Source organism: Myotis davidii, unplaced genomic scaffold (genome assembly GCF_000327345.1).
Source record: "Myotis davidii unplaced genomic scaffold, ASM32734v1 scaffold1166, whole genome shotgun sequence".
NCBI classification, from domain to species: domain Eukaryota; kingdom Metazoa; phylum Chordata; class Mammalia; order Chiroptera; family Vespertilionidae; genus Myotis; species Myotis davidii.
Genome location: NW_006296539.1, coordinates 352784 through 365497, shown reverse-complemented (window position 1 = coordinate 365497; position 12714 = coordinate 352784). Strand labels below are relative to the sequence as shown.

The following is a 12714-nucleotide window of genomic DNA, read 5'->3' as shown; positions in this document are numbered from 1 at the left end:
GCTCACTGGATCATATGATAAGAACACGCTGGTGTTGTAAGAAACCGTCACATTGTCTTCCAGAGCGGCGGCACCATTTTCCTTCCACCGGTGATGCGCGCGAGTTCCTGCTGTTCCACGTCCTTGCCAGCGCGTGTGGTGTTAATGTTCTGGGTTTGGGCCATTCTAGTAAGTGTGGAGTGATATCTCATGGTTTTAATTTGCATTATCCTGGTGACATGTGATGTGGAGCATCTTTTCATGCGCGTATCTGCCATCTGTGTATCTTCTTGGAGAGGCATCTGCTAAGGCCTTTGGCCTATCTTAAAATCAGATTATTTTCTTCTTGCTGGATTGTAATGGTTCTTTGTATATTTTGAATATTAGTCCTGTATCTGACAGGGCTTTTTGCATATATATATATATGCCCCGTCTGTGGCTTATCTTTTCATTCTCATGACAGTGTCCTTTGTAGAGCAGAAATTGTTTATTTTAATGAAGTCCAGCTTATCAATGATTTCTTCCCTAGATCATGCCTTTGATGTTGTATCTAAAAAGTCATTCATCGCCAAAACCAAGGTTGGCCATCTAGATTTCATCCATTGTTGTCTTCTAGTTTTATAGTTTTGCATTTTACATTTAGGCCTGTGATCCATTTAGAGTTTATTTTGGTGAAGGGGGTAAGGTTAGTGTCTGGAGTATTTGGCATGTGGATGTCCAATTGTTCCCGCACCATTGTATCGCTGTCGATTTCTCCCTTCAGATTCGTTAATATTTGTATTGTGGTGTCCCTATGTTAGGTGCATATGCATTTATAAACATTACATCATCTTGCATGATTGAAACCTTTACCATTATGTACCGCCTTTCTTCATCTTTTATCACAGTCTGTTTTAGTCTATTTTTTCTAATTTAACTGCACCAGCCTTCTTTTCATTTGCATTTGCATAAGATCTTTTCCTCCCTTCACTTTCAGCCTGTGTGCCCTTACTTCTGAAGTGAGTCTCTTCCAGGCAGCATTTAAGGGTCTTATGTATCCATGATGCTCATACTGTTGCTCTTTTATTCCTTCACTCGTGGGTGGAGCTAAATTGGGCACTGGCATGGTAGGGGAGCCTATTCCTACATTCGATGAACAATGAGGAGCCCTTAAAGGTTTTGAGCCAGTGAGCAACATGGTCAGCCCCTGAAGCATGGCAGGAGTCCGGAGTTGGGGGTGAGGGGGGAGTGGAGATCTGGGTGACCTCCAGCAGGCGCCGGGACATATAGATCGGGAGCCCAGGAGGGAAGATGGGGTGCTACCTCCACATCCAGGAGTCACCTTTCCAGCTGAAGCTGCGAAGACAGATCAGCACCAAGAGGTGGGGATGACAGCAGGCACTCTGCAGTGACCAGGAAGGAAGTGCAGCTGGTGGGGAGAGCCAAAGGGAGTCCCCCATGAGCGGCCTGAAGGGCGGAGAAATGGAAGCCAAGAAAGGGAGCAAGAGAGGGAGCTGCGCCTGCCCAGGGAGAGTGACGACTTCGGGGAGGCCAGGGGTCTGCAGACAAGGCACCACCTGCCACGCCTCCCAGACAGCCTGCTGTCATCCTGCCCTTCCGCCAGGCCCCTGCTGATCCATGTTGATTGCGCCTCTGCACCCATCGGTTGCACTTATTCTGTTCCAGTGTCCCTTGCCTTTCCCTTAGTCATCCTTCTTCTGGACAATCCCACTGTGACACCAAATACCTGGCCTCCTCTGCGTCCCTTCTCCACTCCACCCCGTCTGCTGCTGCCAGATGACTCTTCCCGAAGCTGAGCCCAGTCACGATGTCCTCTGCAGGAAGACCCCAATGGCTCCCCGTTGCCTATTAAAGGTCAGGCTCCTTGTGACAGCAGCCAAGCTCTTATCTACAGCTTGTCACCACCACGGAGACATGTCTTCATGTTCCTGGGAGCAGTACTAGCCGGGCTCTACTGCCACCCAGTGGTCATCTCTCTCGTGCAACACTGGGCTTCGAAAGAGCCCGGATGCTAGCACTTGTCTCTTTCTGGGTATAGATTACTACGTTTGCGGATTTCCAGCCAGCAGCACATTACTGAATGCAAAGCTGGGAAGGGATGCAGACCATCCACTCCAGGGGCTGTGCGGGCGCGGCTCCAGCCCACCACTGGTGGGGACAGAGCCACGAACGATGGGCCAGCTTGGCAATGGTATCAGTTACTGTTCCACTTCTGATAGACTAACTGGAACTTAAGAAAACACAATCAGCTCGGAGGGTCTATGGCCGATCTGACAGGGCTTTTTGCCGCGACCCCTTTGGGGGTCGAACGGCCCTTTCACAGGGGCCGCCTAAGACCATCAGAAAACACATATATAATTACATATTGTTTTTGTGATTAATCACTATGCTTTAATTATGTTCAATTTGTAACAATGAAAATACATCCTGCCTATCAGATATTTACATTACGATTCATAACAGTAGCAAAATTCCAGTTATGACGTAGCCACGAAAATAATTTTATGGTTGGGGGTCACCACAACATGAGGAACTGTCTTAAAGGGCCGCGGCATTAGGAAGGTTGAGAACCACTGGCCTATGGGAAGGGCTGGGGTTAAGGAAGTCCCTCCAGGAGCTCTATGCCCACGTGGGGCTCTCTGGTTCTAATTTCCCTTTCCTTAACTTCCTCTTCTCGTGGCTAAACACCCCTCCATTGTGGCATGTAATCCAGAGTGTGCCGTGGCTTGCCATGTCTGCGTGCACTGGGTTGCAACCCTTGCTTTTCCCTGAATAAAGCCTCTTGGTGAGGAAACACCTAGTCAACACTAACTTTCAGCGGGCACTTCCATGGCAGCCTCTGCTACATCTCGGTGGGCGAGGCCGCGTTGCCTCAAGGAAGTCTGGTCTTCCCGGGTGGCCTTGTGTCCGGCTGCAGGCCTGGAAGGGTGAGAACCCCACTTACACTTGCCTTTCCCCACAGCACAGGCACAGCGCTCGGCTCACGGGAGGAACCAGGTTTGGTGGCAGACTGACTTTGTGGGGCAGGCAGGGGACCATCTGCTGAATGCATGCACGTTCACTGGGAGCAGACGGGCCTCCCATACCTGCCCCCACCCCCCACGTGGAAGCAACCACAAGCCACAAGTCTGCTTTGAGAAGCACAAGATTGGTCTTCAGTAAATTGCCAAGCGGTAAGTGTATCTCCAGCCTTCCTCACCCTCTGATCGGCCCCCTTCCCACCTCCTGGTACTTGCCATGGGTGCCCAGGCCCTCAGTGAAGTAGGTGCTCTGGCCTCCAGAACCACGTGGAGAATCGAGAGTTGTCCTGGCTTCTGGAGGGGTCTGAGACACCCTAGCCCCAGCCCTGCTCCCTCCCCAGAAAAGGGTCGGTTCTCTGGTGTACGCAGTGACCTTTAGGAAGCGTGTGTGGATCCCGGCCACCCCCCTGCCTTCCACTCAGAGGGACTCTGACCCTCCACGGAGGGGTCATCAGTGTGCATGTGAGAGAAACAGGCATGAGCATTCCGTGCACAGGGCCTGTCACCCTCATGCTCCCACACTAGGGAGAACAGCTGCCACACACTGTGCAGGGTGGGCACTGCCAGGACGCAATGACATGACCTCTGGCTGGCCACCAGGACATTCAGCTTCCATCTAGATAAAAGGGTGGAAAGGGACCGTTCTGTCAGCACCACAGACCCTGGTCCTTAGTGCACGAGACTGGCATGGGCACACCCCATAGATTCGTTTCTGCTCTCCACCCACTTTCCTCACACTCCGGGACTCCCACACTGAGCCCACAACACTTCAAAGACCAAGGCTTTATTTGTCTCTAGCTCCAGTGTTACAACTGTAGCAGCACATCAGAACCCCCCCACATGAACACACATTTCTCCCCTTCAAACAGCGGGCAACAATTGAGGCAGGAACTATGATATTTACTACAGTAAACACGCTTATAACATTCATTGTCTAGCCGGTAGGAAGCAGCAGTACCTTCGCCTTTAACAGGCACAATCGTCCTTAAATAAAGTTACTGGCATAACGAAGTGTTGGAGATGCAGCCTTCAGGGCACAGGGCTGGGATTAAGACATCAGCATTAAAGAAGGAAAGAAAAAGAAACCATACAAAAGGATGTTGGCCAGTAAATACCTAGATCTCATCCAAAATTTTAAAAACATAGTCATGGACTGGATTGTTACCCATTTGAAAAAAAATCCATGTTTTATTCAAAAAATAGAACTGATGAACAAGTGGGTGAATCTCCAATCAAGGCCTGACACACACATGCGCACACTCGCTCAGAGCTGTGCGTTGTACGAAGAGGCATTGGCTGCCTGCAGGTGTCACTCCAAAGGCACTACCAACCAAGTGCAGGCCAGTTATGCTGAGCGGCCATCATGGGGGCGGGGAGGACACTTTCCTAGTTAGCCCTTCACAACCACAAAGTCATGATCAACAAGGGGACTGCTGTCGGCACAAGGCAACAGCACAAACTTCGGAGCTCAGGACGAGCCAGGGAATTAACTCCCACAAAATAAGCGATCACTTGTCTATGTGTAAGTGCTCATGCAGCCCCAGGGAAACCCGGTGGGGAAGGCAGGACAGGTGGCATCGCCCCCACTTCTATGCGATCCACTACACAGTGGGGATCAGACCTCCCACCGGAGCCCAGAGCTCTGAACTCTCCTACCCTAAGGGGTTTTCCCAGAGAAGTAAACAGCTTCTTCTCTGAATAATAGCAAAAACAAAATCCTGTAAGGAATAAGAAACATTGTGCAACAATGTGGTGAGTATGAGTGGACAAAAGGGGAGGTTGGGTAATTATTTTAGAATTCGATGTTTTTTCCATTCACAGAATTTAACAGAACACTGAACATGTTTAGAGAGTCGTAAACACTTGCCACAGCAACATGGTCTCCATGGGCTTTTGCACCCCAGGGGGGCAGATGCTGGTTAACCCCGAGCTGGGACAGGCCAGCAGCTGACCCCACCCAGGAGGATGGCCCACACATGGGAGCTGCCAGCGCCCTCTCCTGTCCCTCATCTGAGATTCCCAGCACGAGTGTCCCAAGATGAAAACTGTCCGAGCGCCACCTGGGTTCTTCCCAGGAAGTTATAGGAGCCGGGTCTGCGCCTCAGTGAGCGGCGCAGCACTGACTGCCTGAGGCCAAGGGCCAAGGGCCGAGGCTGGACCAGGCCTGCAGGAATGAAGCACACTTGTGCTCTGCTCCCTTTAAAAAAGCCGGGCTCTGAAAGGAGGCCATCAGCTCATCCCTTGCAAGTCTGGCAGCCAATGGAGAGCCGTGGCCAGAGGAACAGGCCCGCCCTCTCTCCGTGATAATCTAGCCCAGACACACCATCGCAGAGAACAAGGTAGTTAGGCCTCGTGTTCTCCACTGATGAGGACCTACGGGGCATGAAGGAGGCTCCGGAGGCACCCGGCCTTGTGCCTGAGGGTCTGGGACTTGCTTTGCAGCCAGCCGGCTGGAGGGCCTGCCGCCTGTCACTGCGATGAGAGAAATGCCATATACTTGCTATGTGTTTTCAAATTCCTAAATCTGCACCGGGAAACAGATCAGGAAATTTAGTCAAAGCACAAACAAGAACACCAGAGGCGCCTGGGTTACCAGGGGGGTGTGGAAAGAAGTCCAAGGAAATGGTGGGACTAATCCCAGCTGGTAACCAGACGCTGGCATTTCACGGGCTTCCAAGTGCTGGCCCAGGGAGGCGCACGCTCTGTCCCCGGGAAGGAGCCTAGTCATTCTAATTCTGCTGGGGCCACTGTCCTGCAGGTGGTCCTGTCACCAGCACATGTGTGCGCCCACAGCAAAAGAGAATGTCCCAGGGCCGGTCTCTGGTCCTGGGATTTTAAGGAAAGACAAAGGGTAAAGGCACATGAAGGGAATGAACGAATGAAAGGAAAAAAAATAGCCGAAAGATACATATTATTTGTGTGTTTTTTCAATGTACCTCCCCCCAACCCGCATAAAAAGAGAAATTCAAAAATATAAACATATTTATTATTTTACATTCAAGTGAAACTCCCATCTGGGGGCTCAACACAACTCTAGGCCACATTTAGCAATTTATTACTTGGGTGCCTTTTTACCTAACCCAATGGAAGAATTCCACCCTCCATTTTTTAAAATCAGCTTTGTATTCCTAGCTGTCACACTTATCCAACCACACACAGGCACACACACACACACACAAATCCAAAAACCTCTACGTAGAAAAATAAAGAATAAACATTACCCATCCATTTTATACTGTGTACTAGAACTTTTATATACATAATGTGCTCTTTCTGCGTTCATGGTTTTCAGTCATGCACTTTCTTCCCCACTGTGTGACCTATGATTCGAGGGGCGGGGCCTGCCACAGTGAAGCAGGGAAGCTACATTCCTCGTAGGGGAGGAAATAGAAAGCAATTTCTCGCTTTCCTTCCAAAGTCTTTCCCCCCCTGCCACCACCTCGGATGTCCCTGTGGACGGCCTCTGGTAGGCGGCTGTCCCATCCTCTCCTCTCTCCAAGGCGTCAGGGAACGGAAGGCCCCCCCCTGAGAACACCCTGCAAAAATAATCCCGCTGTGAGGGCGCGGGAAGGGAAGCAGGCAGGGAAAACCTTTTAAAAATACAAGATTCTGGAATCGCTGCCCACAGCCTGTTCCTTTAGTACGGAGTTCGATTCTCCAGCTTGTGCTTGGTGAGGAAGTACTTGAAAAATTCGTAGACAGACCAGGAGATGGCAGTGGAGGGCATCTGGTAGATGATGCGGGCGTGCATGCCCTTGAAGTAGCCGGGCAGGCCATTGAGCCGGTACACCGTCCGGAAGGCGTTGGCCATGCCCGTGAGCCGGCCGCTGATGTTGGCCAGGCTGAGGGCCATGTTCTCCTGAGTGTTGAGAAGGGTCTTACAGACGTCCAGGGGGGTGGTGGCGGCCGCGGCCAGGGCCCCGGCCAGCCCGCCGGAGAGGATGTGGGACTGTGGGTTGTAGCCCCGGTGGGGGTTGACCTGTTCCTGCAGGAACTCGTAGGTGATGAAGTGGATGGACTGGAAGGGAATGTTCATGGTCAGCTGCGTGGTATAGCTCCGGTAGAAGGCCCGCAGGCCCTCAGTCCTCCAAACCGTCCGGATGCAGCCGAGGGCCGACCGGTGTGGCGAGTTGTACATCTGCATGCGCTGTTTCACAACTGTAGGTGGGCCGCAGGGTGTGGTGGACAGGCAGGCAGGGGGCAGTGGGTTGGTTTGGCCCCACCCCGGGTCAGAGTGCAATGGGAAGCCAAGCCATAAAGAAAAACAAGCAAGTTTAGACACGCTGGTAACAGGTCAGAGCGCGCACACAGCCCCAGCCGGAGACCACGGAGGGCCAGCTGCAGGCGGGCCGCGCTCCCACCCCAAACCTGAACCCTGCCCTTGGCCCTCCGGCCCTCGTCTTCACCTCCTGGACACATGTCCCGTCTCTCCTTTCCTGGTCTGTCTGACAGTGTCATTAGCTTCTGTGTCACAGTGCTCTGGGAAGACTCTAGAGCAGTGATGGCGAACCTTTTGAGCTCGGCGTGTCAGCATTTTGAAAAACCCTAACTTAACTCTGGTGCCGTGTCACATATAGAAATTTTTCGATATTTGCAACCATAGTAAAACAAAGACTTACGTTTTTGATATTTATTTTATATATTTAAATGCCATTTAACAAAGAAAAATACACCACAAAAATGAGTTCGCGTGTCACCTCTGACACGCGTGTCCTAGGTTCGCCATCACTGCTCTGGAATTATGCCAGCCCACTTCACTGACAACCTCCAGTGAAGGCCCCTGCTTGGTTCATACAAAAGTAACTGCGGGTCAAAGGCCACGAGGCAAATGAGGGCGCACTGTGGTCCCTTAGGCTTGGGGTTGTAGTCATCCCCACCCATTGCCCAAATGAACACACAGTGTGCTTTTCTTTATTGTTGAAGGAATAAAGTCCGTCAATCAACATGATGTCAAGAAGAGGTGGGGGTTGACACTGGTTTTCTGCTCCTTTGAGAAGCGAACAATTCTCGCCTGGTTGGCATGCGCTAGCTGGTCACTGACCAGGCCTCCACATGATCGCCTTAAACTCACACAGAGAAACCCACCTTCCAGTCGGGGCCGTCATGTCCCTGAAGGACAGAACAAGTCCCTGTCTGCTAGGTCCGGGGAAGCAGCTGACTATAAGTAAGAAATTTTAACCTTAAAAAACAAACTTGTAAGACAAGATTTAAAATGTTGACATTTCTCCCTTCTGGAAAGGGGTGGTTTTATGGGGGAGAAAGGGGGAGAGAGCCCCTCCTCTCGCGGAGCCTAACCCAGCAGAGAGCAGGCCCAGCACCAGGCCCCAACGCTCCCTGTTACTCCGACCAGTCGGCTAGGGCCACTGGGACACAGAAAAGGCTGACTGGAGTCTGCACAGCTGAGAGCTGTTGCTCAATGCTCCCAAAATTCAAAAGGAAAAAGAGGTATGTGGGAGGAGATAGCTAAGCTAAAACAAAACGGCCAGATGTTCGCTTATGAACTCGAGTGATGCATACATGGGATTCAGAATACTCTCATCTCTACTCATGTGCTCATGTTTGAAATGCTCCATGATGATTTCAACTTCCTTTTAAAAAAGCAAATTGAACATAAGCCTCCATGAAGGGCCTTTGACAGCCACCCCCACCCCCAAATGTGTCTAAGGCTGAGAAAGGTTGACAAGGGCCAGAGGGCGTGTGTGTGTGTGTGTATGTGTGTGTGTGTGTGTACAAAGATTTCAGACTAGTGCAAAAGGCACACCAGGAGGGCTTGTTAAAACAAATTCCCTGCTCCTACCCCCAGGTTCTGATAGAGTAGATGCGGATGGGATCTAAAAATTTGCATTTCTAATACGCTCCCAGGAGATGCTGATGGCTGCTACTCCCCAGATCACACCCCTGAGTAGCTCTGTTTAAGAGAACAGGAATACCAGAAGCTCAAAAACTAGTGCCCCTTCTTGAGGCCTTTACTAAAATGTGGTAAAAAAAAAAAAAAAAAGTATGTTCTTATTCTGCCTGGGGACCAGGAGTCCCCTTGCCCGACCTTCTGCCCCCATCCCCGCCACCGCTTTTCCTGCCCCTCTGACATCCCACTGCCACTCCCTGGGACCAGGAGACATTACCTTCTGCCGGGTTCATTACTGCATCGTGGAGCAGGGTGGCCATACTCCCAGCTATCCCTGCAAAACAAACTCCAGAAAATTACCCTCTGGGACCAGGCGCTCTGAGAAAGTTCCTGGAGCCTAAAATCAGACGGAGCCCTGGGCACAGCTTTCTAAGAAGCAAAATTCACTACCAACTCCACCCAGCTGCGTGCTGACTCTTAAAGCCTTAACGTAATCGTGGAAATACTAGAGAACAATGGGGAAGGAAGGTAAGAGGCACAGGTACCCAGGTTTTCATCCTGTAGAAACTCATTTTCTCTCTGGCAGTCAATCCTGGGCAAAGGTTAGACCTGCTAACGCTGGATGGTACCCAGAAAACACCTCGTGGCTTCTCCCACTGTCTAGGTTTTAATGCTAGCTTGTCCCTCGCCTCATCTACCCATGAACTCCCTCTGCACATACGCTGGGGCAATCAGAGGGAACGACACCATGCACACGGCTGAGAGGCAGGAAACTCCAGGAAAGAAATCTTTAAGAAAATGCCTTAATAAGACCTAGGGCAGTGGTCGGCAAACTCATTAGTCAACAGAACCAAATATCAACAGTACAACGACTGGAATTTCTTTTGAGAGCCAAATTGTTTAAACTTAAACTATATAGGTAGGTACATTGTTATTAACTTAATTAGGGTACCCCTAAGGCTTAGGAAGAGCCACACTCAAGGGGCCAAAGAGCCGCATGTGGCTCTCGAGCCGCAGTTTGCCGACCACGGACCTAGGCAATAGAGCTTGGGAAGAGGACGTCAGGAAGGCCTGCCCCTGGTGGATTTTCAGGGTTAATTTGCAAAGATATGACTTGTCTCGGAGAGGGCCAATCATCCGGCTTCAAAAACCAGGAGTTTCAAAATCCTGGTTCAGGCCTGGGACTTTGCTTTTGGATTTGGGCTTCCTCCCTCTGTGGGTCACATGCCCAGTGATGAGGATGACTGCTGGAAGGTGAAAGGAATGAGGGACCCCAGGGTAAGGCTTCAGAAATATATGCCCACTCCCTCCCTCCACACACACTGCTGACTCTCCCCAGAAAGGTCAAAGTGCAATCAACCAGAGCACACACCACAGTGAAGCAGGCACAGCTGGGCAGGCCCTGGCATAAACTGGGCACCGGTTGGCATAACTTGGCATAAACTGGGCACCATCAAACCACAGTCGAGGGGTCCAGTGACCAAGGAGCTACACCATTACTTAGGCAGTTTCAGCAAAAGGAGAGCCTTGAACTCAGGGATGGCCTCAGAGGAGGCTCTTAGTGACCATCTCAAGAAACGCAACTCATGCCCAATTTTTAAAAAGCAAAACAAATGTCTGCACACCAGCCGGATACAGTTATTACTACCAAGGTTGACTGATGGGAAGGACACTTCGGGTTCTGCACAGAAAAGAGAAGGGGAAAAAACTGTTGCCGGTCACATCTACCTCTCCATTGTTGAACAATTAATTTTGTTAAATTAAGAGCACCGTGCACTGCCATCCACAGTCCCATTCCATACCCACACAGGAACCAAACGAGCCAAACCCCACAGGAGAAGCAAAACCACCCCTCAGTGGGCCCGGTAAGGCATGTCTAGGTAAGAGCTGCCCTCCAAACCCAAGCCCCCACCCAACTCCCCAACAACAAAAGAGAACTATTCCAGCCCTTGATCGCAGAGAGATGCCACTCAAACAAACAGAAGAGAGTGGGGGTGAAATTCCCAAACCCCCAGAAGCTTAAGGTGGGAAAGGCCGTCTGCGCTGGAGCAAATCCTTTGTCAGCCATAAAACTTCTTGACCTTTTAAAGCTTAGTTACATCTTGACGTTGCAGAGACCTGTTGAACCAGTTTTTAAATAGTCTCAAAGAAGCTGTCCAGACAACTTTTTTTTTTTTTTTTTGGAATCCAGCATTCAAAAGTTTTGTGTCTATTCGGGGTGTGTTTCCTAGATCTGATCATGAATGGCTTTTGAATGTGTCAAAAACAAAAACAAAACAAAAAAGTGAAAAGCCCACACAACAATGAAAACGGAAACACCTCTGTCACCAATCTCCCCAGCCTTCAGAAAGCGAAGAAGGGGAACGGGAAAAAGCATGTGTGCACGTGTGCGTGTGCTTGGGGGTGCGCGCGCACACGCACGGCGCTAGAGTTCTTTATTCACAAGCAAGCGTGGCGGAGACGAGGCCTCAGGCTGCTGGGTCACAGGGAGAACCCTGGGGAAGGGTCTGTTGAGGACAGAACTTTCTAACTGCAGACAAACGCTTTCAAATACCATTGGCTATGTGGCTGTTTCCGTGGTGGTGGAAAACGGCATTTAAAGTCCTTTTCATTTTCTCATAGCAGCCAAAATACATGGCATGGGCCGGCCCTGCGCCCATGACCATCACGTTGAGCCCTCGCAAGGGCCTCCAGAAGCCTTCAGTCCGTACGATTTTCTTGAGGGCTCCGTAGATGCTTGTGTACTGGGCTTTGGGATCTGGATTCAAACTCTGCATTCGTGTCTGGGGGAGGGCAACAAAACAAGAAAAGAGGGGCATTAGTGAGGGCCGACAAGAGGGACCCAGAGAGAGTGAGAGAAAACAGTCCATTTTCATCGTTTCACAGAATCTCTTGGTGAAGAAAACACGGGTTCTCTCCTTCCTGGATTGCTCAGTGCTCATCTCTCCTCCCTCCCAGACATCTACACATTCACATGGATTTCATTACACCCGGCCAAGGGGGTAAGGATGAGAGACAGGAGTTAAGACTAGGAAGACCTGCCCTGCCACTGGCAAGCCGTGTGACCTTTGACGCGTCCCTTAACCTCTTGGGGCTTGGGAATCCTTTATTAAAAAAAAAAAAATAGCCCTGGCCAGTGTGGCTCAGTTGGTTGAGCATCATCCCATGCACCGAGAGGTCGCTGGATCAATTCCCCATCAGGGTACATGCCAGGGTTGCTGCCAGCTCGATCCCCAATAGGGAGTGTGTAGAAGGCAGCCAATTGATGTTTCTCTCTCATCGATGTTTCTGTCTGCCTCTCCCTGCCTCTCTCTCTAAAATAAATAAAAAATATATATTTTTAAAATAGTCATGGGAATATAAAGTACAGCATAGGGAATAGAGTCAATAATATTGTAACAGCCCAGCTGGAGTGGCTCAGTGGTTGAGCGTCAACCTATGAACCAGGAGGTCACGGTTCAATTCCTGGTCTGGCACATGCTGTGGTCGTGGGTTCGATTCCAGTAGGGGTCATGCAGGAGGCAACCGATCAATGACGTTTCTCTCTCATCACTGATGTTTTAACCCTCTCTTCCTCTCTCCTTCTCTTTTCTGAAATCAATAAAATTATATGCTTAAATAATAATATTGTATTAACTATGTAAGGTGCCAGGTGGGTACTAGAATTATCAGGGAGAACAATTCATCCGATCTAATAATAGACAAACATGGTAATTAACCATACCTCCGACAGGCTTCCCATTGGCTAATCAGCGAGATATGCAAATTAACTGCCAACCAAGATGGCGGCCAGCAGCCAGGCAGCTGAAACGAACAGGAGGCTTGCTTGCTCCAGTGATGGAGGAAGCCAAGGTTCCCCGCCTGCCACTG

General features: G+C 50.3%; 1 protein-coding gene across 2 annotated transcripts in view; it reads right to left on the bottom strand.

Annotated features, from left to right (window-relative positions):
• Nucleotides 1–5963: 5963 nt before the first annotated feature.
• SLC25A37 (solute carrier family 25 (mitochondrial iron transporter), member 37) overlaps nt 5964–12714 on the bottom strand; it is a 41205-nt gene continuing 34454 nt past the window's right edge. Inside the window, exons 2-4 of one of the 2 annotated variants that reach the window (XM_006771923.2) lie at nt 11399–11627; nt 9122–9178; nt 5964–7157 (exon numbers count right to left, since the gene is read on the bottom strand). In XM_006771923.2, the coding sequence (XP_006771986.1) occupies nt 6637–7157; nt 9122–9178; nt 11399–11627 (807 nt within the window). In that variant the 3' untranslated portion in view covers nt 5964–6636. The other variant, XM_015569251.1, reaches the window with a different exon arrangement.